At 41.9% G+C, this 26039-nt stretch overlaps 1 protein-coding gene across 4 annotated transcripts in view; it reads right to left on the bottom strand.

Moving 5' to 3' along the window:
• Positions 1-26039, bottom strand: part of TAB2 (TGF-beta activated kinase 1 (MAP3K7) binding protein 2) — a 120480-nt gene that overhangs the window by 8814 nt on the left and 85627 nt on the right. For all 4 annotated transcript variants that reach the window (XM_019488342.2, XM_059713890.1, XM_006262041.4 and 1 more), the window contains 2 exons: positions 24832-25022; positions 13943-15455 (listed from right to left, as the gene is read on the bottom strand). In XM_019488342.2, coding sequence (XP_019343887.1) covers positions 13943-15455; positions 24832-24933 — 1615 coding nt within the window. In that variant the 5' untranslated portion in view covers positions 24934-25022. The remainder of the gene's footprint in view (positions 1-13942; positions 15456-24831; positions 25023-26039) is intronic.

The raw sequence follows: 26039 nt of genomic DNA, 5'->3' as shown, positions 1-26039 counted from the left end.
TTCACATACTAGGCAGCTAAAAACTTCATCTGAACTGGGGTGTAGGTTGTAGCCGTGTTGGTCTAAGGACATAGGCAGACAAGGTTCTTTGGGTGAATCTGATATCTTTTAGTTGGTCTAATAAAAGATATCAGATTCACCCAAAGAACCTTGTCATTTGAACTGGGACACTTGACAGAAATTATGGCTACATTTGAAGTAGCATACATGTATATTCTGACAGTTTTATTTGCAAATAGCAATAAGACTACCTAACTCAGGGTTAGTGAAGAAAGCACACGCTACCCACTGCAACTAAACTGTTCAGGTAACTCTGCAAATGAAATGCAAGCTACAAAGCCATGTTTCTACACCTACTGATCACAGCTTGTTTGCTGAATCACTATTACCAGTTACCCGCTTCCTTTTCTGTACCTATTTGCTTGCTAACTGCCTACATTTTTTTAGACTGCTGATCCTTTGAAGCGTGTCATGAGGTGTTAGGAGATAAGCAGATAAGCTAAGCAGGTAAGCCAGACTCAGGACAATCCTGCATTTCTACCGTAAGGAGATCACCACTGCAATGTATAAATTAGTTTTTGAAACTGGGTGTGGGTGTCTGTCAATTAAGGATTACTTGGTATCAGTCATGGATTACCCAATTCACAAAAGATATGGAGGGGTGCCTTGAGTCCAAAAAGGTGGAATATCTTTTAGACTGTAGATCAGTGATTTTCAATCAGGGGTCTGTGGCACCATGGGTGCCACAAGATCTTTTGGAGGGTGCCACAGGAAGTGTGAGAAGATAAGATCAGGCTTGAGCTCCAGGTGTGAAGAGATGAACTGATAAGGGCAGGCTCAGGTTCTCTATGCCTGGCTGCTCCACTGCTCCCAGTCTAGCCCCTCTGCAAGGAGGTAAGCAGTATAATAAATTAACTAGTTTTTTTAAATGGGGTGCTGCTCAATTCACAAAAGTTATGGAGGAGTACCTTTAGTCTGATGACGGACGCCCTGAAGTTAAAAAGGCTGAGAGCCACTGCTGTAAATGTTCTGTGCATGGATTATCCAATCCTACCCCATGGTTGCACAGTATCAAGCACCATGAGGTCCCAACACAATTCAGTCTGGTCCTTATATAATAAGCTATAAAAATGTACTGAAGCAACTCCAAACAACAGCTGCTTCAATTTCTCTAGTCCGACAGACATGACATGTTTAAGACCAATTTAGACACAAGGCATGGAACCAGCCACAGTGGCACTCCAGTTAAGGTTGCAATATCATTTTTATATAATACAAGTTCATGGGATCATAGTAAAGTAGGGCTGGCTGGAAGGAACCTCACAACATCATCTAGTCCAAACCCCTGTTTGAGGCAGGATCCAGTCCTGATTAACCACCACAGCCAGGCATCTGTCCAACCTACTCTTGAAAATGTCCCACGATGGAGATTAGGATGGATAAAAATCAATTTTTTTTTTTAAATCAGATGTTTTTATTTAAATCAGATTTTTTTATTTAATTGTATTTTTTATTTTTAAGATTAAAAAAATAAACCTATATAAAAACAGTTTTAATTTATGTTAAAGCTCAAAGATATCATCATGGAATATGGTTTATAACTTATACACTATTTGAGACCATATGTTCATGTAACCTTTTTAAATACGTTTTATAAATAGGTCACAACAGGCCATGGACTATATTAGGGGCCCAATCTTATGGGGTCCCAGAAGCAACTCTATAGGTTAGTAAAGATTAAAGAAAACCACACTACCCAGTGGGGCTCAGTCTAAAACACTGGTTCTCGCACCAATTTAACCCCTGCGTCATTCTCTGCAATGTTGCATTCTAATCAATCATTTCCCAGTTTGTGTTTGTGCATGCTGTTAGTCCATTGCAAGTGCAGGAATTTCCACTTGTTGATTGTAGATCTTTATTCCAGTCTATCCAGGTCATTTTGGATCTCAGCCCTGCCCTCCAAATGTCTACAACTGCATTGAACTTGGTGCCATATGTATGCTTGCAGAGTGTGTGCTCCAATTATCCAAATCATTAATGAAGATACTGAATATTATGAGACCCATAAGAGACTTGATACCTCTCTCCCACTTAAACACTGAGCCACGGATGACTCCTTTGAGAATGACGATCCAGCCAGGTTTGTATCCACTTTTTAGTACTTTCCTCTAGTCTATGTTTTGTTAGCTTGTAAATAAGAACGAAAGACTGTCAAAAGCCTTGGTAAATTCAAGGTATAATCATATTGATGGCTCTCCTACTAACCAAGGAGCCTTTCACCACAGAGATCAGGTTGGACAGGTATGACTTTGGTTTTGGTGAATCCATGTTGGCTCTTCCTGATCACCTTGTTCTTCCCTAGGTGCTTCACAACAGATTCTTTGAGGACTTGCTCCATAATCTTTCTAGATATTAAGGTCAGGCTGACTGGTCTGAAATTCCCAGACTTCCTTCTTCCCTTTCTTAGAAATGGGCCTACATTTGCCCTTTTCCAATCATTCAAGAGCTCCATGACCTCCAGGAGCTCTCAGAGGATTAGCTAATGGCTTTGAAATTACCTCAGCCACCACCTTCAGTACCCTAGGGTGCATCCTATCTGGACCTAATGACTTGAAAACATCTAGCTTCTCTAAGCATTCTTCCACTACTCTAGGCCAGAGGTTCTCAAACTGGCCCATGAGCTCCATTCAGGTGGTCTGCAGAAAGGCTGCAGAACAATCGAGAATATCTGTATTTGTAAAGTAAGACTACTGATATTAAAATATGAGTTGTGTGCTTAGTTTTTTAGAACAAAAACAAAATTTAAGTGGTCTGCCAAGACCCACAGCAATTTTCAAGTGGCCTGTGAAAAAAAAAGTTTGAGAACCACTGCTCTAGGCTATTTGTCTCCTTCACTATCTTTGCTGCTAACGATACTCATCATCTGGTAGCTACCCCTAATTTTCTGAACACTGAAATAAAAAGCATTCATTTGACTCCCCAGGTATCTCTCCACTTTCATCCCCCTTCTCTCTCTCCCCCCTGCCTGTCTCTCACCCATTGACTCCTCAATCTACATTTTCACTGGCTACCTGTCTTGTAAGCATACCAGTCCAGCTGCTGGCTTCTTTACTTTTCATTCCATCCAGGAACAGCACACACCAACTGCTGAAACTTCCTTAGCCTGACAAAGGGTTTTTGAACCCTAAAGCTTGCTTAATAACTATTCTCCTCCATTTGGGTTGGTAATAAAAGATATCAGATTAACCCAAGGAACCTTGTCTGCTTAAATAACTTCAGGCTTTTCTGAATCATCTGTAATTACACTAACTTCTGCATTCAGCCTCAGACTTCCTAATTTTTTCCCTATATGTCCAAGTGATACTCCTAAGCTCTTCCCTAGTACTCTGACCAAGTTGCCACTTTTTGTAGGATTCCTTCTTGAATTTCAAGTCATTGAAGAGACTGCTGCCTAACCAGGCTGGCCTCCTGTTGCCCTTCCCATTCTTTCATCATATCTGGAGAACCTTAAAAAGGCCTCCTTAAAGTACAGCCAGCTCTCCTGAACTCTTTCTCCTCTTCAGCTTCCTTCCCAGGGGATGATGTTCACCGGTTCCCTGAGTCTGTTAAACTCTGCTTTTTTGGAGTCAGCTCTCTGCCTTCACAATCTTAAACGCTATCATTTTGTGGTCATGGTCACACAAGTGGCCTTCCACCTTCACATTCTCAACCAATTCCTCCCTGTTCATGAGTAGCAAGTTGAGAAAAGCTTCCTTCCTAGTTGGCCTCTACTACCTGTGCCAAAACTTATCCCCAACACACTACAAGAAGTTGCTGAGCTGCTTTTTTATGCACTGCTGTGTTTCCCTCCCAGCAGATGATACAGTAGTTAAAGCCCGCATGAAAACCAGGCCCCATGATTCAGAAGCTTTAATCAATTGTTTAAAAGAAGGACTTGCCCACCTCCTCCTCCTTGTTTGGTGGCCTGTAGTAGGCTCCTACCAGATATCCTGCTATTCTTCCCTCTGGCCTTTACCCAGAGGCTTTCAAAAAGCCCACCTTTCACTTCATACTGCACCTCAGAACATGTGTACATCGTCTTTATAAATAGGATACCTCATCCTTTTTCCCCTTGCCTGTCCTTCCTGAACAAGTAATACCCATTCATGACTGTACTCCAGCCATGTGAACTATCCCAACACATCTCCATAATCCCCAAGTACCTAATTCTTCGATTGTACTAGGACTGCCAATTCTTCCTGTTTATTCCCCATACTTCTCACATTAGTATACGAACACTTCAGGTATCTAACCAATTGTCTTGTCTCTTCTCCTTGAGAACATTGCTAAGGCTTCTGCTATTGCTTTCCCTTACTGAATTTTTATCCATGTCCCCTAGCTCTTCCCTTACTTCCTAGCTTTCATCTCCATCGCCCAGTGAATCTAATTTAAAGCCCTCTTCACAAAGTTAGCAAGCCTATATTTGAAGGAGCTCCTCCCAAGAGTCCATCTTCTTGAAACACCACCCCATGGTTGAGGTCAAAGCCCTGTTGGTGACACCATCTACACAGCCATATGTTGACCTCCAGGATGCATTTGCTGCTAGCTGAGCCTTTATCCTTGACTGGAAGGATAAGTGAGACAAGCACCTGGGCTGCCATCCCAAGCTGTGTAGTCACTTTTGACATGATCATAGTTTTCACTTTAAAAAAATTCACATTCATACAAAAATTGGCTTAAAACTTTTAGCATTTGAAGTTGTGGGAAAGAGTTTATTGCAAATCAGGGGTCATTTCAACCAAGTCCTCAGAAACAACTTCTCCTTCCCAATTACATTTTTACTCTTAAAATTTGCACAATTTTTTTCCATACAAGTTTTTATATGGTCTCTTACTGCATAACAGTCCCCTCTAAGTAAATGTGAAGCCTATGAAATGCAGAGAAGCATCTATCAGCTATGATCTCATGCTGCTACCCTTGTGGGAGAGCAGTTCATCTTTCTCTTCCCTACAGAGCAATATATTGGTAGTCAGCTTACTGAAATATTACCTAGGCATTTCTGAAAAGGCTATGGACAGAACTTGGATTTGTTATATGACTGAAGTGCTCTGTTTAGCCCCATTACCAGCTGAAATTAATCTTATAAAGTTGATTTGTCCTGGGAATAAATCACCCCTGGTGTTCCCAGAATGAGAGATTTCAAAAAGAAAAAAAGCCTTGTGTTAAAACAACCAATGAGGACCAACAGGCTTCCCATATCATATTGGACAAGGCTCTTAAGCTAGATTTTCTTAAAGCATATATCATTTTGAGGTCTGTCTAGAAAACATCCCGGCTTTATGAGACTTTGAGGGAAGCGGCGTCTTTTGGCTTATGCATAGAAATGAGATACTGGAGACCTGGGTTCAAATTTATGACTTGACTACTGATTTCACATGGGATCAAAGCAAAGTCACAAAAACCTCAACATCCCTATCATTAGGGAAAAAGTGTATTAATTCAAAATAGCTAACTTGATGAAAAAAATCTGTGAGAAGACAACTCATTTTGTAGTTTTCTCACAAGCCTATGCACGCTGATGCAATGTGACATTCTTTAATTCATAATCACATACTAGATTTCCTCCTTCCAGATAGAGCCCTCGGTAATCACATATACTGAGACCATCTTCAGATGAATCAGGGCTATGCAATCAATGAGACTGACAACTCCAGAAAGAGTAAGTTTTCACAAGTTAAAGCCAGTCAGAAATCATACTGAAGAAATAGATTCAGACCATATGAAGATCTACATTAAAAAGATTAATATAATTAAATATACCTTAATTCCATCTTCACCATACCCCTTCACATTCAAGTCAGACCACTGCCTCCACCTGGGCTTCAATGGAAGTACATCACAGACACCTAAGGACAGGTAGTCCTTTTCTCATTTTTAGTGTTAATAACTGTTGGCAAGGGAAACTGAATGAAAAAATTCAGCTTGGTTAATGGCAGTTACAGATTGGAGCACGTTCAGTAGCTCTATGGATAAGCCTTATGCGCATTCCAATGGCGTACAGCTATGAGGGGGACTGGGCATGTTAAGTGCATATAGAAACTTTTGAAAAATGTCCTGCCACACTAATAAAACTTCTATGGATCCAGTATGAATAAAACTTCACAGGCTTACAAAATTTTACTAGTTGAAATCTTCAAAAATCCCTATCAGCCTGTAGCCTCAGCTTGACTCCTCCAATCCTTATAAGGTTGTTGAAGACCCTTATGCATTCCTAAAGCCTGCCATTTTTTCTGTGCCCACCACCACTCCAAAATCTGTAGCTATACATTCCAACAGATCAGTGATGCCCAACTTTTTTTTCCCTGAAGGGCAGATGAACAGTACCAGATCCATTTGTGGGCTGGATTCAGTCTGTAGGCCTGATCCACCGTGCAGTGCTGGTCTGGCCAGGCCCTGATGCAGCAGCATTGGGCCCCACCAAGGCTGTTTCTGTATGACTACTTTGGGCCCTGGCTTGATCCAACCACATGGGAACAGGGCCCGATTCTTCTGTGTTGGGGCAGCATGGCTAGGGCCAATCCAGTTACATGGGGCCTGGAAATTTGGCAGCAGGGTTAATATGGCAATTAACATTGCCACTATTCCCCATAGCCATGTCTAGATCTGTGGGCTGAATTATATTGTTCTGTCAGCCAGGGGCTGAGCAACCCTGCAGCAGACTGTTTCGCTAACACCATATAGTGTACTTGTTTCCAAGTAGGAGATCACACTGGAAAAAGGCAGCTTAGGGAGAGGTAATATACTATAAGCACCCTAGATGCACCTTAGGGTAGAGATGAAGAGTTTAAGGCTGGGATGGGCAGATGGTGTCACCTTGAGGCCGTTACAGATACTATGCAATTAACTAGTTAACTGCACAATTATCTTGAGACCAGCTATATTTGCAAAGTAGACTTATAGATTGTAAGGCGCTGGAAGGGACCATGCAAGATCATCAGGTCCAGCCCCCTACAGTAGGCAGGAGTCAGGTGACCCCAGCAAGGTGCCTGTCCAGTCTCCTCTTAAAGGAATTCCAGGGTAGGTGATTGCACCACCTCTGGGGGAAGCTTATTACACAGTCTGGACACCCTAACTGTGAAGGAAGTTTTTTCTAGTGTTAAGTGTGAAACAGTCTTCCAGGACTTTATGGCCATTACTCACGGTTTTCCAAAAGGGTGCCCTGGTGAACAGTTGTTCGCCAAGTCCTTGATGTATTCCCCTGATGTAGCAGTAAGCTGCTACCGAGTCCCCTCTCAGCCTTCTCTATTTTAAGGCTGAACAGACCCAAATCCCTCAGCCTTTCCTCATATGGCTTGTCTTGCAAGTCTCTGATCATACGGGTGGCCTTTCTCTGGACTCTCTCAAGCTCTCCCTCATCCTTGTTGAAGTGCGGTGCCCAGAACTGGATACAGAACTCCAGCTGTGGTCTCACCAATGCTGAGTAAAGTAGAAGAATCACTTCCTTGGTTTTGCTTGAGATGCATTGACTGATGCATGCCAGAATATTGTCTGGCCTGCAGGCTACCGTATCACACTGATGGCTCATGTTCATACTATGATCTATTATTACCCCTAAGTCACTTTCAGTTGTGGTGCTAGTCAGTTTGGCCTTTTGGAAGTCTAGGTACACAATATCGACTTCCTCTCTCTTATCCAGTACTTATCACACCACAAAAACTCCAATGGGTAGGAGTCTACTTGAATCGTGGTTTTATGGGTCTCTGGAAGCCCGCCAAGCCTGAGCTGCTCCAAACACACCAGGGCTTCCAGCGCCCCATGCACTGCCCCCAATGCCTTTTCCGGGTAGGGCCCTTGTACATGTGAGGAATAACCCTGTAATTTGTTACGTAGCAAACTAAAATACATGGGGTATGTTTTAGTTCACTACATAAAAAGTCATTTAAATCGACACATGCTGCCGAGCATATACACTGTTACGAAATTTAATTGTAACATGCTGCCAATCGTGTACACTGCTACACATTTATGTCGTTAAAAAGGGCAATTAAACCACTAAAAGGATCAATTTCCTCATATGTACAAGGGCCCTCTTATTCTATGCCTATGAACAAGTCACAAGGTCAGACTTTTGACAAAATATGTCAAAATTATGTTCCTTTGCCTGTGTTTACATCCAGACAGCTGTATGTACCATTTTCAAGGGTGAGAAGTGTTGATTCCATTATAGTATTCGGTCAAAGGATAACTAAAAATCCTGTATTTAAAGAATAGTTTTGCAATAAAAATTTAATTGCAAATATTTTGCGGGTTTCAGCTAGTAATCCTATATCAGTGAATGGGTGATATTTTTATACTAAGCTTTTACTGCTTAAGTAATTTGATCCAACCTGACCAAAAACATTTCTTCCATGAAGTTTGAAAAACTTACTTAGTTACCAATTTTGGCAACCAGAGAAAAGCAGTAAGGGGGAGAAGGAGGGAAGAGAAGGGATGATAATGGAAAACACTGAGAAAAGATTTTAGTTGTCAAAGGGAAAAAAAGCAAGCCAAGCTTCCAGCTCCCCCTAGTGACAATGGGAAAAAGTAAATTTGTCAGATGAAATGTTACAAATCCTAACTCTGATACCACAGGAACTAAACCACTAGTGTCACATTAGGCACATTAGAAGAAGTGTTTAATAGCTGCTTAGTGGTTACTTGTTTACTCTCAGGGGAAAAAAAGTCATCTTTTGAATTTTCTCTAGCTAACAAAGCACAAAGCCTGCTTTAACATCTGGATATTCAATTCCATATCATAAGGCATATCTACACGTGCGCTTTAAAGTGCATTAACCTATTTTAATGCACGTTAAAGCATCACAAAAAACTGCATGCTTTTGCAAATGTACATTAAAATAGGCTAATGCACCTTCTTCTCGTACCGCACAATGGAGGTACTAAATTTAATGCACATTAGCAAAAGCACATTAAATGAACATGTAGACACACCCATAATGTACTACAGTTGAAGCAGAAACCAGATTTCATTTTTTTTAACCACATAGTAAGCAAGGCTCTGCTTACCTCCAACTCATTTGTAAACCAGGCAGTGAATAACTCTCTCTGCCTTCCACTTACGAGTATTAAAAAGATCCCTGCGGTATGACATTATCCCCTTTAACAGGTGAAGTTTAAAATTTCTATGACATGTAAAGAATGACTAAAATTTTTGACCACCTTAAGACAAAGGTGGTATCAAGCTCTGGAAGATGAGAACTTACTGCTACTTTATAACAGAACTACTCAACTATCAACATTTATTTACAACTAGCTGAAACCCACAAAACATTTGTGATTAAATTTTTATTGCAAAAGTATTTCTTTAAAATGCAGGATTTTTAGTTATCCTTTGACTGAATACTTTAATAGAATCAAAACTTCTCATCCCAAAAAGGCTACATAAAGCTGTCCATGTGTAAACACAGGCTTAGGAATAATCTAATATTATAAAAGCCTTTGTCTGTCTGTAATGCTTGTGCTTTGGACAGACAGAGACACATGGCAGAGTGCCACCATGACAGCAGGGACTGAGGGGCTGGAGTGCGGGGAGCGGGGGGGACAACGGGGACTGGAACGCTGCCCTGATGGAAAGGACGGAGTGAGGGAGCGAGGCCACCACCCCCCTCCCCTGCTCCTTGGAGGTAGCGGGAACGCAGGGTACTGGCTGCGCAGTGCTGGCCTCACCTCACCCCATAACAGCGGGGACTGGGGCCGGAGTCAAGGGGCAAGGCCAGCGGTGCCCCCCCTCCACCATGTGCCTTGGAGCCAGGGGCCGGAGCACCTGCCCCCTCAACAACAGCTGGCAGGGAAGGGGAAGCAGCAAGGAAGAGGGGAGGGAGGAAGGGGAGTGGGAAGGGGAGGGGAGTGACCAGTGGCTGTGCCCTGCCGCAACTGCCATAACCATAACCATCGCCACTGTTGGAGGCCCTGGCCTGAAGCAGTGTGGGGGGAGGCAGGGAGCGGCCCTGGCCTTGAGCTGAAGTGGCAGGGGGGAGGTGGGGAGTGGCCATGGCCCTGGCCTAAGGTGGAGGGGGCCAGATGCAGGCCTCTGTCTCCACTCATTCCCTCCCCGCCCCCCCCATTCTTGACAGGCAGTTTGCTAGTAAATACATATTTTGTCTAAAGTCTTACCTTGTGAGTTGTTAATAGTCATAGAATAAGAGGGCCTTGTACACATGAGGAAATTGCCCCTTTTAGTGGTTTAACAGCTCTTTTTAACAATATAATTGTGTAATGGTGTACATTTGGCAGCATGTTACAATTAAATTTCATAAGAGTGCACACATTCAGTGGAATATGTCGATTTAAATTACTTTTTTACATAGTGAACTAAAACACACCCCATGTATTTTAGTTTGCTACATAAATTACAGTGATAGTCCTCATGTGTACAAGGGCCCTACCTGGAGAAGGCAATAGGGACAGTGCATGGGGTGCTGGAAGCCTGGGCCTGCCTGGAGAAGCTTGGGCTTGGAGGGCTTCCAGTGCCCCATACACAGTCCCTGCTGCCTTCTTTGGCTGCCAACATACCCAGCTGCTCTCCTGCCACCTTCCAAGGGCAGCCAGCCTGTTCCCGAGTGGTCCCAGGTGGCAGGGATGGTGTATGGGGTGCTGAAAGCCCGCCAACACTGAGCTTGTCCCAGCATGCCTGGGTTTCCAGTGCCCCATGCACTGTTGGATCCAGCAGGTGTTGCCTGTGAGCTGGGACTGCACCTGTGCAGCTAGCACCCTGCCTGGGCAGCCCGGGGTGGGGGGGGAGGGGGGCAGCACTATCACTGCAGAGGCAAGCAATGGGCCCTGCTGCAGCTTGGGCTGAGCAACCCAGCAACAGCTTGTGCAGGCAGGCTCTGCTGAGGAAAGTAGAAAAGAAAAGTGGTATGAGGCCTGATTTTTTTCTCTCTCTTGGAGCCTTCCTGTGTCACCTGCGGTCGGGGAGCAAGCTGGCAGTGGGTGGTGCAGCCCCTGAGCTGTGGAGGATGCCAGTGCTTCCCTCCATGGCAGTGGCAGTGCCCCTCTCCAAGAACCACCAACTCGGTGGCACCTTACCCTGTTGGTCCTGGGGGGCACTGTCGCCGCAGAGGGAAGCACCCCCTGAAGTTCAGAGCCCGCTGGCAGGCCGCCTCCCCCCTCTCCCTCCCAGGTTCAGGAAAGGTAGACAGGATCCAGGCGAGGAAAAAAAGAAAAAGGACTGGGCCTCTCACTGTGGCAGGGAATCCCAGTGCTTCATTCTAGCTCTGACTTGCCTGCATATCTGTTTGAAATGGCTCAGGAACTATAATAACACACTTATTCTGTCTGTCCAGAGCACTCTGATTGGTTGATTCAGTAAGCATTGTGATTGGCTGCCAAGACAACCAATCAGTGTGCTCCAGACAGCCAGAATAAGCCTATTATTATTATAGCTAGTACTGAATTTTACATTAAGAAGAAAATGCTCACTTCAAGTACCTGCAGAATGATTTACCTATTTTAAGCAAGGTGGCTTTTTTAGAAAAGTGTTTCTTATTTTAAAAGAAATTTTAAGGGAAAAAACTAAATTTGGACACACTAATGATATCATCTTATTACAGAGACCCTGGATTATTATAAAGAACAATGTTGGAATCCCTTCATCTCTTAATTTCAGGGAAAAGATGAATTGGCAAATTTCTTATACTTTGTGCCAGTGGGTGTGTGAAATCTAGAGAAGCAAAATGACAACAGCATCCTGCATGTGTAAGTGTTAAGTCTATAATTAGACTGAAAATGTAAGCAATCATCTAATGACTACAGTCAATAGGTTATATTGACTACTGCACTCAAAACAGCTTTATTTTATTTATATTACTTGTTTAGATTTATAAATCGCACTCTAGTATCTATCTGAGAGACTCAGAGCAGCTTAAAGGAAACAATCAATCAATCCACAGGCAGAATTCCCTGATCGCTACGCCTAAGAACTCCAACATACCGCCTTCATTTTTACTACACACACAAATTAGGCTGGTTACACAGTTTTCCAGACAGAACAGTCCTACAGCCTTTATGTTTTTTATCACTGCAAAAATACAAATTAATTGTGCAAAAAACCTCAAGTTATGAGTTGCCCAATAAACATATTTACATAATAGGAAACTACTACTGGCAGCAAGTGCTAAATGAACCTACATCCAGGTACACATACAATGATGGAGAAAGAAACACACACACACACACACACACACACACACACACACACACAATTTGTTATACATAACAAAACAGAAATATATCTATATCGCATACATTTTTCACCCAATCATAAAACTCCATTTTTTCTAAATCATATAACAAAGCCACAGGAAGAAACTCACTACTTCATACTCAGACTACTAGCTCCCCCATCATGAATCATCATTTCAACTTTGAAAGATTAAATCTGGGCTTTCAGACAAAACCAGAAGGAAAAACCAGTCAGCACTTTCAGAGGACAAATATTTTCCTAGGAAGGCCAAGGAATTGCAGCACCAGTGGACAGAGGCAGCTCTGACAAATCGTGATGAATCAGGTGCTGTCACTACCAAGAGGGCTGCAGGACTAGCAAGGGCCACAGCAGAAATAACTCTCTCGAGGTTACGAAAGATACTGAACTAGTTCTGGCAGGAGCCATAGGCAACAGAATACAGTCCCATAGTTCTTCCAAGTCAGTCAGAAAAAGAGGAAAAACAGGTATCCAGAACAGAGTAATTTAGAGGTATGCTCATGATGTGGAAGTGTCTTATTCTAATCCTAATGTGTATGTATAACAAATATATGTATAACAAAAATTAATGTGCAGAGAGAGAGTTTTAACCAGGTGGATCCTCCAACTAGCTTGTTCAGAGACCTCAGCTTTAGCAGGCTACACATAACTACATAGTCTATGAAAGGTCATGCCTATCTGAAAGAGTTTATCTACCAGATGCCACTTTGTCCTACCTTCTACCTAAATACTACATGTACTAGAATTGTGAAATTTATAAACGTGATTCTCTGCTACTGCTTCTTTTGCTTGGTTTTTAGCATTATCCAACCCCCTCCCTTTACATTACTAATTATTTAGACATCAGTTGGTTGTAGTATTGTTGCAGATGGCCAGGAAATGGACAGGCATCATTGTTTTTTGTGTGTGATATCTTTTACTGGACCCACTGTACAGACCTGTTGGACAGGTCTGAGGAAGGGTGTTTTGTGCTTGAAAACTTGTCCAATAAAATATATCATAAAAACACTTGCCTTATTTAGGCTTTATAACTTCTTTGGGGTCTTATTCTTTTTCTTACCTGTCTGCAATAGCATTACATACAGAAAAAAGTAAAAAGAATTTAAATAGTCTACTGTCAGAAGTCCATCAGAAAGCAGTAAGGTAAAAATCCTCTCTTATTCAAAATTGCTTAAGAATGTCCTCACTTTCTAAAGTATTTACAAAATTAAGCAGTCAGTCATATTCAATGGGAACAATTTCTGATCTGATTTAAAAGCCTGCCTATAAATTTGCACCTTTGATCTGCTTATATTAAGTTTAAAGATGGTAGAGTTTGTTTCTGGATAACTTATAGAAAAGATGAGGTCACCATCATGCCATTCCAGTAAAGAATAGTATCCTACTAGTTCATTCAGAAAGGTCTCCAGAAAACAGAAGGCAATTATGGATAATTGAACAGCAAACAACAGAATTACATTATCGTCAAATATTCAGTTACATCCATCTTGACCATGGAATGTTAAGGATGGATTCAAGTGCGTGTGTTAACTATAAATCTTATTTTTGAATCAGAACGTAACTTCTGTTCATAGCACTCGCTTATCTTGTCACTGTCAGTGGTGAATCAGTAGATTTTTAGAACAAAATGAAGCAGATAACCTTGTACAAATATACAGTAAAATATGCAACTAATATACATTACAATATATATTAAAATATTACCTTGCGTGTAGGCAGCATCATCAGATCCCATACTCAATTTCCGTGTATCACTGATCCTATCCACATGTGCTAAAACAGGGTCAGTAAGATGCTGGATACCTTCTGGTTCAGCATAATGATCTGGAAGGTTTAGAAGGTTTGTAGGTTCAAAGGTTGGGGACACTACCCCTGGTGAAACCGCAGGGGGTTTATTTGGAGAAACCGTAATTTTAAAAGTATATTTTGTATTAGGCTGTGTAACCACCACTCGAGGAGAGGTGGCAGTGGTGCTGTTGCCCACTGCTCGACTCTTGGGTGGATGGTGATGAATAAATGCAGGACCCATGCTTACTTGACCAGACATATTCCTAGAGGTGGTAGATACTCCAGGATTTGTTGATATGAACAGCGTGGGTTGGTTCCGCACACCTTGCTCATCTCCTGTTGTGGCATTTGCTGAAATGTAGACCTTAGGTTGACTACGTGCGATCACTTCATCAGTACTTGGTGGACTGGCCGCTATGTAAACAGTGGGTTGACTTCTACTTAATGTCTGGCTGTTAAGGGAAGAGGGAGTAGTGGAGGTGCGAGGGCCAGTTGAGCGCAGCTTAGAAGAATTGTTTCTTTGTGGTGGTTCAAGTTTGATTTCAATTTGGTTTTTACGAGGTCCGGTTGAAATATTCTGAATATTGTATTGGCTATGGGCAGAAGACTGTGAGCTACCAGATGAATGAATTGTAGGTGCTTGCGGAGTAGTAGGAGAACTGATAGGCATATAGACATGAGAGGTCTGGTGGCCTTGCTGGTTTGGATGCGCTGATTGTTGTGATGAGGTATGTGGTGGAAGATTGGATGTAGGAAGAGTAGTCCAGGGACTTGGTTGCGAAGGCTGGTAGACTTGCTGAGGATGCATAGGGTTAAACTGAGAAATCCAGCCTGGCTGCTGCTGTGTCTGTCGAGCTGTACCACTAGGAGCTGTGATATAAGGCCTAATATAGATTGAATTTCCCTGCGGACTGTTAAGTACAGGGGGAGGTACACCATGTATGTGCAAAGATGTAGGGGTATTGCGACCAGGCTGAATATTTGGGGCTAAAGTTACCATAATGGGGTTGAACCTGGGTGCTTGCTGAGACAGGTTAGAAGCTCCTTTGCTGCCTATGTGAAATCCAAGGTGTTGCCCTGGATTAGCAGTACTAACTGTATTAGGCATTCCAAAGACGTTAAATCCTGGTGGAATTTGAGCTGGTGCTGTCTGTGGTTCCTGCTGAAACAGTTCGTTGTTGGGCTGACTGGCTTGAAGGTGTCCATCACTAATGCTGTGAGCTAGAGTCCTACTCCCATTCATTCTACTTCCTTCTCTTCCATGGTGATACACATTCTGCGACTGTAAATCCAAATTAAGAGATGTCATGTGATTTCGTAGTCCAGGAATCCCAGAATCATCCGAAAAACCTAGGTCTCCTTCACCGTAGAGATACTTTGTGCTCTCTTGAGAAAGAACTGCACAACAAGCATCCAAGTTGTTGTTATTCTATAAAAAGGACAAAAATTTGAAGTTATCAATAAAATAATGCTACACTCATATAGCATCCTTAAAAATTAACATGCAGCATCAAGTGAAAAGTCTTAAGATGCCGGCTAATACAACTACTACACGTGCATGAGGGGCTTGCATGTGTAGCTTACCATTTTGAAAATGGTCATTTAGTCAGTGGCACCCAGGTGGACGTCTGCATTGTTTCTACAGTAGTGACAGAGATACTATACTATAGCAAGCTAATATGCTACGGTACACCTATTTCCTCCCTACTTTCAGAATAATCTTCAGCACAACCATCATGTCTCTGCTGAAGGGGAAACCAATAGAAGAACTGAGTTCACAGTACCTGTATATCACAGGCAAACAGCTTAAAAAGCTTTTAAATGTTTCCCCAAACATTTTAAGACTGATTTCTTTAAAAACTCCCATCTGCTGAATAATGAAAAATGTCAAATTTATGAATGGGTTAGTGTTGTTGCAGCTGTATAGTTCAGGAATTATGCAAGAGGCCAGGATTTATGAAAAAAAAGAAAACACGCAGATGAAAGAAAGCACACAAAAGTGTGTTAATCAAGATTAAGAATAATTTGCAGATTGTTCATATATACTATACTATTTTTTTCATAAGATGAGAATTTAAACAGAAAAAGTACCGATTACAATGCAGTATTTAAATATTTGTGTTTCATCTGTCAATATTCTTATTACATACCACTATTTTCAAGGGTTTAAACGAGTTAAACCAGGGCTTTCCAACTTTTTAGTGACCACTGGCTGCATATCCCCCCACAGCACCACATATACTTGTGCTTCAGTGTGCATCCTGGTGCCCCCGCCCCCTGCAACTCCCCACTGTACCGTTTACTTGGGCGCTCTGCCTCACCTCCACCACTGCACCACACATCTCAGGTACTCTCACCACACCACACCTCTCAACACTGTGAACTGTGCCACCCCACCACTGGAGTGGGGAAGAGGAAGTCAGACGGAGAGGGAGCCTGGAGACCCTGGCTTCAGAAGCAGTCAGAGCAATGGGAAAGAGCAGTGGCCAGGTGGGTGCTTGAGGGCCCTAACTTAACCCCCTTGCAGACTGCATGTGGCCTGAGGGCCACCAGTTGGACAGCCCTGGTTTAAACAAATATTTTCACCTGGGTAGAGCTGACATACTAAATCTTGAACATGGTTATTTTTTTTTTTTTAAAGCCACATAGCTAGCTGGTGTGTTATTAAAAAGTTAAAAAACAAAGTGCCAAAACATTTCTTTTATCTCCAACTTAATTGTGGGCTTTTACACATCTTGATTAGCTTTCTTAAAAACAAAACTTTAAAGCACATGAATATTGCTGGAGGACATGAAACGTCAGGAAGAAATTGTTTTTTTTTTTTTAATTTGCTATTTTGAATTCAATTTTCACGCACCCAAGCCTGAAGCAACAAAAATTATACTTTAACACCTTTCACTTCTAATTATAAAAATGCCTGGTATGTCTTGGGCACTACCAAAAAACAGTTATTAAACGTAATCCAATACTACACAGACTAGAAAAAGATGAGGGGAAAAAACCCTATTTGCAATACTGTACCAACAAGAGGACTGTCAGAACGTGTAGCTTGATACTTGTATAAGAAAAGTTAAATTGTCACAAAGCATGTAGCATGGGTTACTTGCAACGGAAACAGATAGAGAGGCCCCACTCAGAACCAGAGCCTGAGGGTGCGGTCAGAAGTAAGTTTTGAAATATTTCCAAGTGTAACAAATGGGCCTGGAAATGTTTCAAAAAGATATCATTTCAGTGGCAGGATATATGTACAGTCCCCCGTGGCAGCTCCCTGCTCTCCCCCATCCCCTGGCCAGGCAAGGTTAGGGCTGAAGGGACCAAAGCCAGAGCAGAAAGTAAGTGGGGAAGAGGACTAGGGGACAGGCTACAGCCTCCCCACACATTTACTCCGCGCATGTTTTCCTGGCCATATGTCCTCTTCCCCAGCAAACAAGCAATTCCAGCCCAGGGCAGGGGGTGGCTTAGTTTAAGCTTCAGCCCAGGATGCAGAGCTGAAGCCAGAGCTGAGCTGCTGTCTGTCCCATACTAGTGCTCTAATCCAAGATGAGGTTTTTTTCCCCACCCCTCCCATGTTGATGTGGAGGGGGTGGGGGGGAACCCCTTGTCTCCAATTTGAGTAAATATAGCAATATTTTTAACTTTGCATTCAATAAACTCAATTTTTTTCAGAAAATACTCCAAGCATTGAATAGAAACATTTACATTTTGATGGAAATCAAAAAAATGAAAAGGGAAGGCAGGGAACACATGGAGTCTCAACAACATCTTGTTGGCAGAGACAGAGCTTCAATGCCCTCCAATCCTTTATCTAATTGCAGAATTAGCTGATGACAGAAATGAATGGCATGGTTATGCTGGAATGTTCATCTTAGTTCTGCCCATGTCCCGATTCTGTCTTAAACTGTTGAGGTCATGAAAAAAAAAGTTAAAAAAAAAAGAGTGAATGAATAAAAATGGGAGGAGGCATGGAGAAAAGGAGGATGGGGGTTGGGGGGTAAGAGAGAATCATAAAGCCTCTAACCTGGGGAAGAGGCTAATGAGGACACAGACCTTGGGGAGGAGAAGCTAAGGGAGTCCTTGATGTGTGCAGTAAGCTCTGCCTACAGAAGCAACCAAGTGCATGATTCTAGTTTAAACAGGCTTAGGCTGAGTTCAAGTCCTACTAACTTTTTGACTTTTCCAAGTTACTGATGCCTACTTACTTCTGTATTTTGACAGTATACCATAGGACAATAGGAAAGTAGGGCTGGAAGGGACCTCAATGAGGTTATCTATTCCATCTGTCTATTTGAGGCAGGGTCATCCCTGAGTAAACCATCCCAGCCATGAGTATGGTCTAACCTGTTCTTTAAAGCTTCCAAGAATGGAGGTTTTGCAACTTCTCTAGGCAGCCTATTCATAATGCCATGTATGGACTTTAATTTCTGGGAAAGGTGCTGCTCTCCCAAGACAAGCCATGAGTGTACAAAAGTACAGGATTTTTCTCCCAGAGAAATGGTCACTCCAGGAGAAAAATAACGTGGAAGCAACCAGGGTTAAATTACTCGTGAAAGAATTTATCCTTTACAACACACACACTGTACTGCCAGGGCTGCCCTGTGCACTGATACCACCCTTTGCCAAGCAGATGAAAGAAGTCTGCAGAGTAGAGATGTGTACACAAGGGCCCCCCCTCCCTGGCTGCACAGCATCAGCACTGCAAGCTCTCTGCTTTTCAAGGGTTCAACATTTGAATGTCTGTTCAAGCCTCTCTGGGTAAGTCTTTCTACCAGAACAAACCAGGGAGAATTCTCCTAGGTCATTCGAACAGGTGTACACAGCCAGAGTCAGAAATTTGCTCCTAATCTCCAACCTAAATTCCTCCCTGCTGAGGCCTGAGGGCATTATTTCTAGTCCTGTCCCCTACAGCCACAGAGAAAAGTCCATCTCCATCCTCTCTATATATAAAACAGTCACTGTTTTGGTATTTGAAGACTGCTATCAAATCTCCCCTCGGTCTTTTCTCCAGGCTAAATAACCCTATTGTTTTCCACCTTTCCTCATGCTTGCCTCCTAAGCCCCCCAATCATTTTTGTTGCTCTTCAGTGGACTCTTCCCAATCTGTCCACATTCTTCTTGAAAATTGGACACAGCATTCCAGGGGAGACCTCACCAGAGCTGAACAGAGCAGAACAATCATTTTCCTTGTATTAACAGAGTTGTTATTTGCAAATAAACTAGGTATACAGTTGGCTCCACCTTTTTTTTTCCCCCTCAACAAGAGCACAACTCCTGGCTCATATTCAACTTATGGTTCACTCTAGCCCCTAGGCCCTTCTCTGAAGTACTGCAGCCTAACCAGTTATTCTCCCATCTGTATTTGTGCATATAATTACTCCATCCCAAATACAGGACTTTGCACTTGTTCTTGCTGAATTTCATCTGGTTAATTGTAGGCCTTTTCTCCAGTCTATCCAGGGCACTCTGTGGACCCTGGTCTTACCCTTCAGAGTGTGTGCAACCCCAACCAACTTGGTGGGATCCACAAATTTGCTAAGTGTACACTCAGTCCTATTTTTCTAATAATTAATAATGAATAAACAAACAAATAAATAATTAAACATTAAATATTAATTTAAAAAAAATGGACCCAGGATAAACTCCACTTTATACCTCTTCCTAACCAGAGAGAGGCACTGATGACTATTGTGTTGAGCATGATGATCCAGCCAGGTTTGTATCTATTTCACAGTACCTTCTCCTAGTCTGTATTTCCTTAGCTTGTTAATGAGAATGGCAGAGGGTGTCAAAAACCTTGCTAAAGTCAAGGCATACTGCCATCCACAAAGCCTGTCACCTTATCATAGAAGGAAACATTGGTTAAATATGATTTGCTCTTGATGAATCCATGCTGGCTGTTTTGGATCATCTTGTTCCTCTCTAGGTGCTTCAATGGATTCCTTAAGAACCTGTGTAATGATCTTCCTAGGTAGGTCAGGCTGACTGGTCTCCAATTCCCTGGATGCTCCTTCTTTCCTTTGTTAAAGATGGGCACTATATATTTGCCCTTTCCCAATTATCTGGGACCTCACCTGACCACTGTTAATTCTCAGAATATAGCCAATGGCTCTGAAATTACCTCAGCCAATTCCTTCTAGGCACTAGGATGTGTACCATCTGGCTATGCCAATCTGAAAGCATCTAGCTTTCTCAAATAATCCCTAACCTGCTCTTCCACTACTCTAAGATGTTTGTTTTTGTTCCCCATGCTTCCAACTGCACTCATCTAGTATGTGCTGCTATTTGTGGAAACTACCACAGCAAAGGCTCTTCCTAAATCATCTGTAACTACAATGCCTTCTGTATTCAGTAGGGAACTATGATTTCTTTAGTCTTCTTCTCCCTTTTGACATATTTGTAGAATCCCCTTTTTTACTGCCTTATGTCCCTTGCCAGTTTCATCTCAAAACATACCTCAGAATTCCTAATTTTCTTCCTGCATACCCATGTGATACTCTTATGCTCTTCCCTAGTACTATGACTAAGCTGCCACTTTTTGTAGGATTTCTTTTTGAGTTTCAACTCATTGAAGAGATTGCTGTCTAGCCAGGCTGGCCTCCTGCTGCCCTTCCCAGTCTTCTATCACATCTGGAGAATTTTCTCCTTGTGCCGTTAAAAGGGCCTCCCTGAATGTTTAGCCAGCATTCCTGGACTTTTTCCTCTTTGACGTCTGTCCCAGGGGATGATGCCCACCAGTTCCCTGAGCCTGTTAAACTCTGCTTTTTCTGGAGTCCACTGCCTTTATTCTACTGCTCTCTTCCTTCCTGACCTTGAACTCTATCACTTTGTGGTCACTGTCCCCCAAGTGCCTTTCCATCTTCACATTCTCAACCAATTCCTTCCTGTTTGTGAACAAGTTGAGAAGAACTTCCTTTCTAGTTGGCTCCTACTACCTGTGCCAAAAGTTATCCCCAACACACTGCAAGAAGTTGTTGGGCTGCCTTTTTAGGCACTGCTGTGTTTCCCTCCCAGCAGATGCCACAGTAGTTAGTAGTTAAAGTCCCCCATGAGATACAGGCCCCACAATTTGGAAGCTTTTCTCAATTGTTTATAAGAAGGTCTTAGCCATTTCTTCCTCCTGGTTTGGTGGCCTGCTGCAGGCTCCTACCATGACATCCCCTCTCCCCCCTGGGTGCTCTCCCCTCTGACTTTTACCCAGAGGCTTTCAACAGGTCTACCTCTCACTTCATACTGCATCTCAGAATGTGTACATCTCCTTTATGAATAGGACAACAGCTCATCCTTTTTTTCTCAGCCTGTCCTTCCTGAACAAGCTATACTCATCATTCATGACTGTACTCTAGCCACATACACTATCCCACCACATCTCCATAATCCTCCAGTACTTCATTTTTCGATTGTTCTAGGAACTCCATTTCCTCCTGTTTATTCCCCATGCTTCTCGCATTAGTATATAAACACTTCAGGTATCTGACCGATTCTTTTGTCTTCTCTGCAAGAACACTGCTAAGGCTTCTGCTATTACTTCCCTTTATTAAGCTTGCATCCAGGTCTTCTAACTTTTAACCCTTTGGGGCTTTTGTATCCACCCCCAGTGAACCTAGATTAAAGTCCTCCTCACTAGGTTAGCAAGTGTGTACACAAAGACACTCTTCCCCTTCATCAGGTGGACCACATCTCTTCCCAGTAGTTCTCCTTGGAATGCCAACCCATGGTTAAAGAAGCCAAAGCCCTGCTGGCAACATCACCTATGCAGCCATTTGTTGATCTTCAGGATGCATCTGTTCCTACCCAGTCCTTTACCCTAGACTGGAAGGATCAATGGGAACACTACTTGGGTCTCATTCCCTTCACCTTTGTACCACCCAACCATGTAGTCACTTTGGCCTGCTCAAGGTTATACCTGGCCATGTCATTAGTGCTCACATGGATGAATCACATGGGATAGTAGTAGGAGGACTGCATGAGTCTTGGCAACCTCTGTGTGATACCCTGGATGCAGGATCCTGGCATGCATCAGACCTCCCAAGCCAACAAGTCAGTCCAGAAGATAGATGCTTCTGTGCTTTGTAGTAGGGAATCACCAACCACCATCACGTGTCCCTTCCTCTTGCCATCGATCCTCTTGGTATTGATCTTCTCGCCCACCCCTTTCTGTTGAACAACTACTTTCTGATATTGTGTTTATTCCAAAGCAAGAATAATTTCTCAATGGAAAGACTACTATTGAAGGCTCTGGCTGATGTTACATTAATGGCATAACCAACCTGTTAATTGTGCCATAATCTGCAACATGCCACCCATTCAGCCAATTTATGGCACCATAAGGTGGCACCTTCAACTGAATGTATGGCATGTATCCCAGACCTGATCCCAGTCAGTTGACTGTTGCCATTGGTTGGGGGAAGTGCCACTGGCCCTAGGGATCCAGCTGGGGGCAGTTCTAGATCCCAAACCAGATCCTGTGCCTGATACCACTACTCAAGTGAGCTGAGCCGAGCTGAGCACTGGCATCAGGCTGGGGGCAGCTCTGAGTCTAGTTCAGCAGTTGTGTAATTGGAATCTGAGGAATTTTATGCCCCATCCCAAACATCATACATGTGGCATGGCAGGACACATGATTTTTGGGATAAGGCATACAATTCCTCAGTTCCCACTTGCACTTTTATTTTAACATCTGCTATGACCTGAGTTTTCCTCATGAATTTGATTAAACTCACCCAAGCCCCCCAAAGCCTCAAAATGTACTGGGCCTAATATTAAGGGTACATTTACATGATGTAGAAAAAAAATCTACATCTGTACCAAAAGTGATCTGGAATAATTTTTCACAAATTTACACTTCAAATGGCATAAACAATTTAAACTCTGGAATGTTTAATTTTTGGAATAAAACTAAATTTGCTTACATAGAAGGTGTTTGAGCCTTAATTCAGGTGTCAAATATTTGCAAATCCGAGTCAAAGTACAGTGTTCTTCTCAACATGTTTTATCTAGGAGAAAAGTACTCCACAATCACTACTTCAGGTGCTGTGAATATTTTTTTATACTTAAGAAAAGTATATTAAAGATAGAACTTAAACAGTCATTAAAATATAGTTAATTCACTCCACTTGGCCCAACTATCCTGGCTGGAATACAAAATTCACTTAATATTCTTATATCATCAGTACCACATACAGACCTGGAAGTCTCAGAGACTTGTCTGTTTCACTTGACTTCAGATTTCCTAGGTGAAGTGAAACTAAGTTGGCTTCTTCCCCTGCTCACATTGATTTCCACCACTATGAAAGTAGTTGCAAACTTACTTACCTCAGTGATGTCAGAATGCATTAGATTTCAAAGAATTGCTGACTTGACAGAATTTTAACAACATGTATTTATGAAACCTTAAAATATTCATATCAGTCTTAATATGCAAGAAGTAATCAACTTAAATAATATTTTTAATGCTAAATAACTTTGCAGCTGCAAAAACAGTCCAATGCAATTGTTCATATACATGATATACCCTACAAAATCTAAATAAAAATGTGCTCATAACAAGGTAACAAAAAAGAACAGTTATTCTCAGTACATCTGGGTACTGTCCTGTTTCTCATGCAGGACCAACTGTATTTTAGGACTCTCCTTAAAAAAAAAAAAAAGGAGAGAAAAGAAAAAAAAATCCATTGCATCATGTAACTAAGGCTTGTGATACAAGGGGGGCAAAGGGTCTGGTTTTCAGCTGGTCATCATATCACACACAATTTAGGGTCCAGATAGCAACAAGATACTACACCTGACTAAGCCAATGCATCACCTAACCCAAGGCGGGCAAGGTTCTTTGGGTAGATGTGGTATCTTTTATTAGACCAACTAAATAGTTGGGAAAAGGTTCTTTGCAAGCTTTCAGACACAAACACCCTTCTTTAGGCATTGGGAGACTGCTATTGCTCTGAGTTCTTCAAGGTAGATAAGAAGCTAAAAGTGTGACAAGAAGTCTGTGAAAAATGTAAATAGCTGGAAGTCTGGAAGACAATGGGTAGAGAGAGGAGGGGGGGAAACGAATACAAATGGTAAGTTTCAGGCAGGTGCCAGGTGAATCAGATGTCAGACAGGTTGTAATACGTCAACTCCAATGTCTATATTAAGTCCATGACTTCTTTGTATCCAGTAGATTTATGAAGTACCCAAGTTATTTTTGTATTAGAAGAACTAAACAGTTTTTAGAAAGAAAACAAAATTAGAATCTTGCAGGATTGGTCTTAAGTACAGACATGGTGCCATGCAATCCTGAGAGCATGTATGATGATTCTATGGGTTGATTTAATTTCTTTCTTTCTGCTGCTAAATAACTAGAGGTAATCAGTAATGGGAAAGAGTAACTCGTCATCTCTATTTTAGACTGGCAAACCACAGGACCCCCACTGGAATTTTGTTTTCTTGTGAAATGAAGATGGCCAAATAGTCCAAGTTTTATAGTAGGAATCCGTCCATAGTCACCATTACAAATCCTTGAAAAAGAAGCTTCGGGGAAGTCTCTATTTAAGCAAACAGGGCACCATGGAAGCATATTCAAAAGCTGAGACTTAGTTTAAAAAAACGTGATAAATCTACAATTTCTGAACTACAAACCAAAACCAATTTGAGAGTTCGCTTGCTATAAAACAGACAAAGACAAAAGAATAAACAGTTATATGACAGGAAAAAACATGTTCTCAAGAGACCCACCCAGCCACAGCATACAACAAGGAAAATTCTGTTAGCCACTTTTAACATCTTCAGAATAACACTGTGTAGAAATACAGTAATAGCAGAACACTAACCTGTAACATGCATCTGGACACAACAACTTCAGGTACCTCAGGAAATTTTTGTCGCAGGTCATGTAAAACCTGAAAATCAATTTGTTGGCTTCCTTGGGCCATTCGTATATTGCCTGGTCGGGACTGTTTGTTCAACAGGCAGTTCTAGGTCTTAGTGAAAGGAGTACTCATCTCTTCTGTCCCAGCATCTTCTGTAAAAGGGTGAAAAACCCTAAAGTTTATACATATTCTTAGTTTAAGATGTAGCTCTGTAATCTTCTCAAAAACAAACACAAAATTATAATGTGGAAACCAGCTCCTTCAGCTCCAGTAACAAAGGCATTTCAATGAAATTTTTTTATGCAAGAACATTTCTACTGAATAAATCTAATTGCTTATGCTACAGTACTTCCCCATGTTACATTTTTGGGGACTTGTCAAACTAATTTAATTCTTTCTAGTCTTTCATAAATGTTTCCCTGTATGCTCTACAATGAGAAACCTGCTGCCTGTCTAATGCAGGTTTCCTTCTCAAGTCTCACCTTAAATCTTACTGACTGAATAAAACACATTTTTCACATCATACATATTACTTTATTTCACTTGAATATTTTGAAATGGCACAAAGATGTTACCAATATCACAGTAGTCACAAAATACAGAAGCCATGCTTATGCTTAAGTCTCTAAAATGTCCTCCTTTCATCTAAATGATTTTTGATGGCAAGAAAACACTGAACACAATGTGTGAATTCACAATTTAAGAAAGTGATAAAAATTTCACTGTAGGTTTCTTAACCTTAGTGTATGCTACGAAGTTTCGCTGGCATAATCAAATTGCCCAGATGACACATACCCCCCTAGATGACATATCCATGCCAGCAAATCCACAGGTGTGGATGGATGCAGTTATGCCAACAGAAAATGTCTTTTTGTTTGCTTAGCTTATGTGGCGAGGAGAGCAGGTATACCTGTAGTGACAAAAAAATTCCTTCTGTTGCCATTCACTACATCTACCATAGACCGCTTCATTGACAGCTATGCCAGACTAACTACAATGACAGAAAGTGGGTTCTGTAGACTTGCCCTTAATGACAAGCTATTAAAATTTATCAACCAATACTGTTAATGCTTAAGAAATATTCAGGGGTCATGACTAGACAAAAAGATAGCCCTGTAAGTAAGGCCTTCCTTGAGGCATTTATATATTGTTACGGATTGTTAAAGGTC

Source organism: Alligator mississippiensis, chromosome 1 (genome assembly GCF_030867095.1).
Source record: "Alligator mississippiensis isolate rAllMis1 chromosome 1, rAllMis1, whole genome shotgun sequence".
NCBI lineage: Eukaryota > Metazoa > Chordata > Crocodylia > Alligatoridae > Alligator > Alligator mississippiensis.
This window is presented reverse-complemented; position numbering and strand designations above follow the sequence as displayed.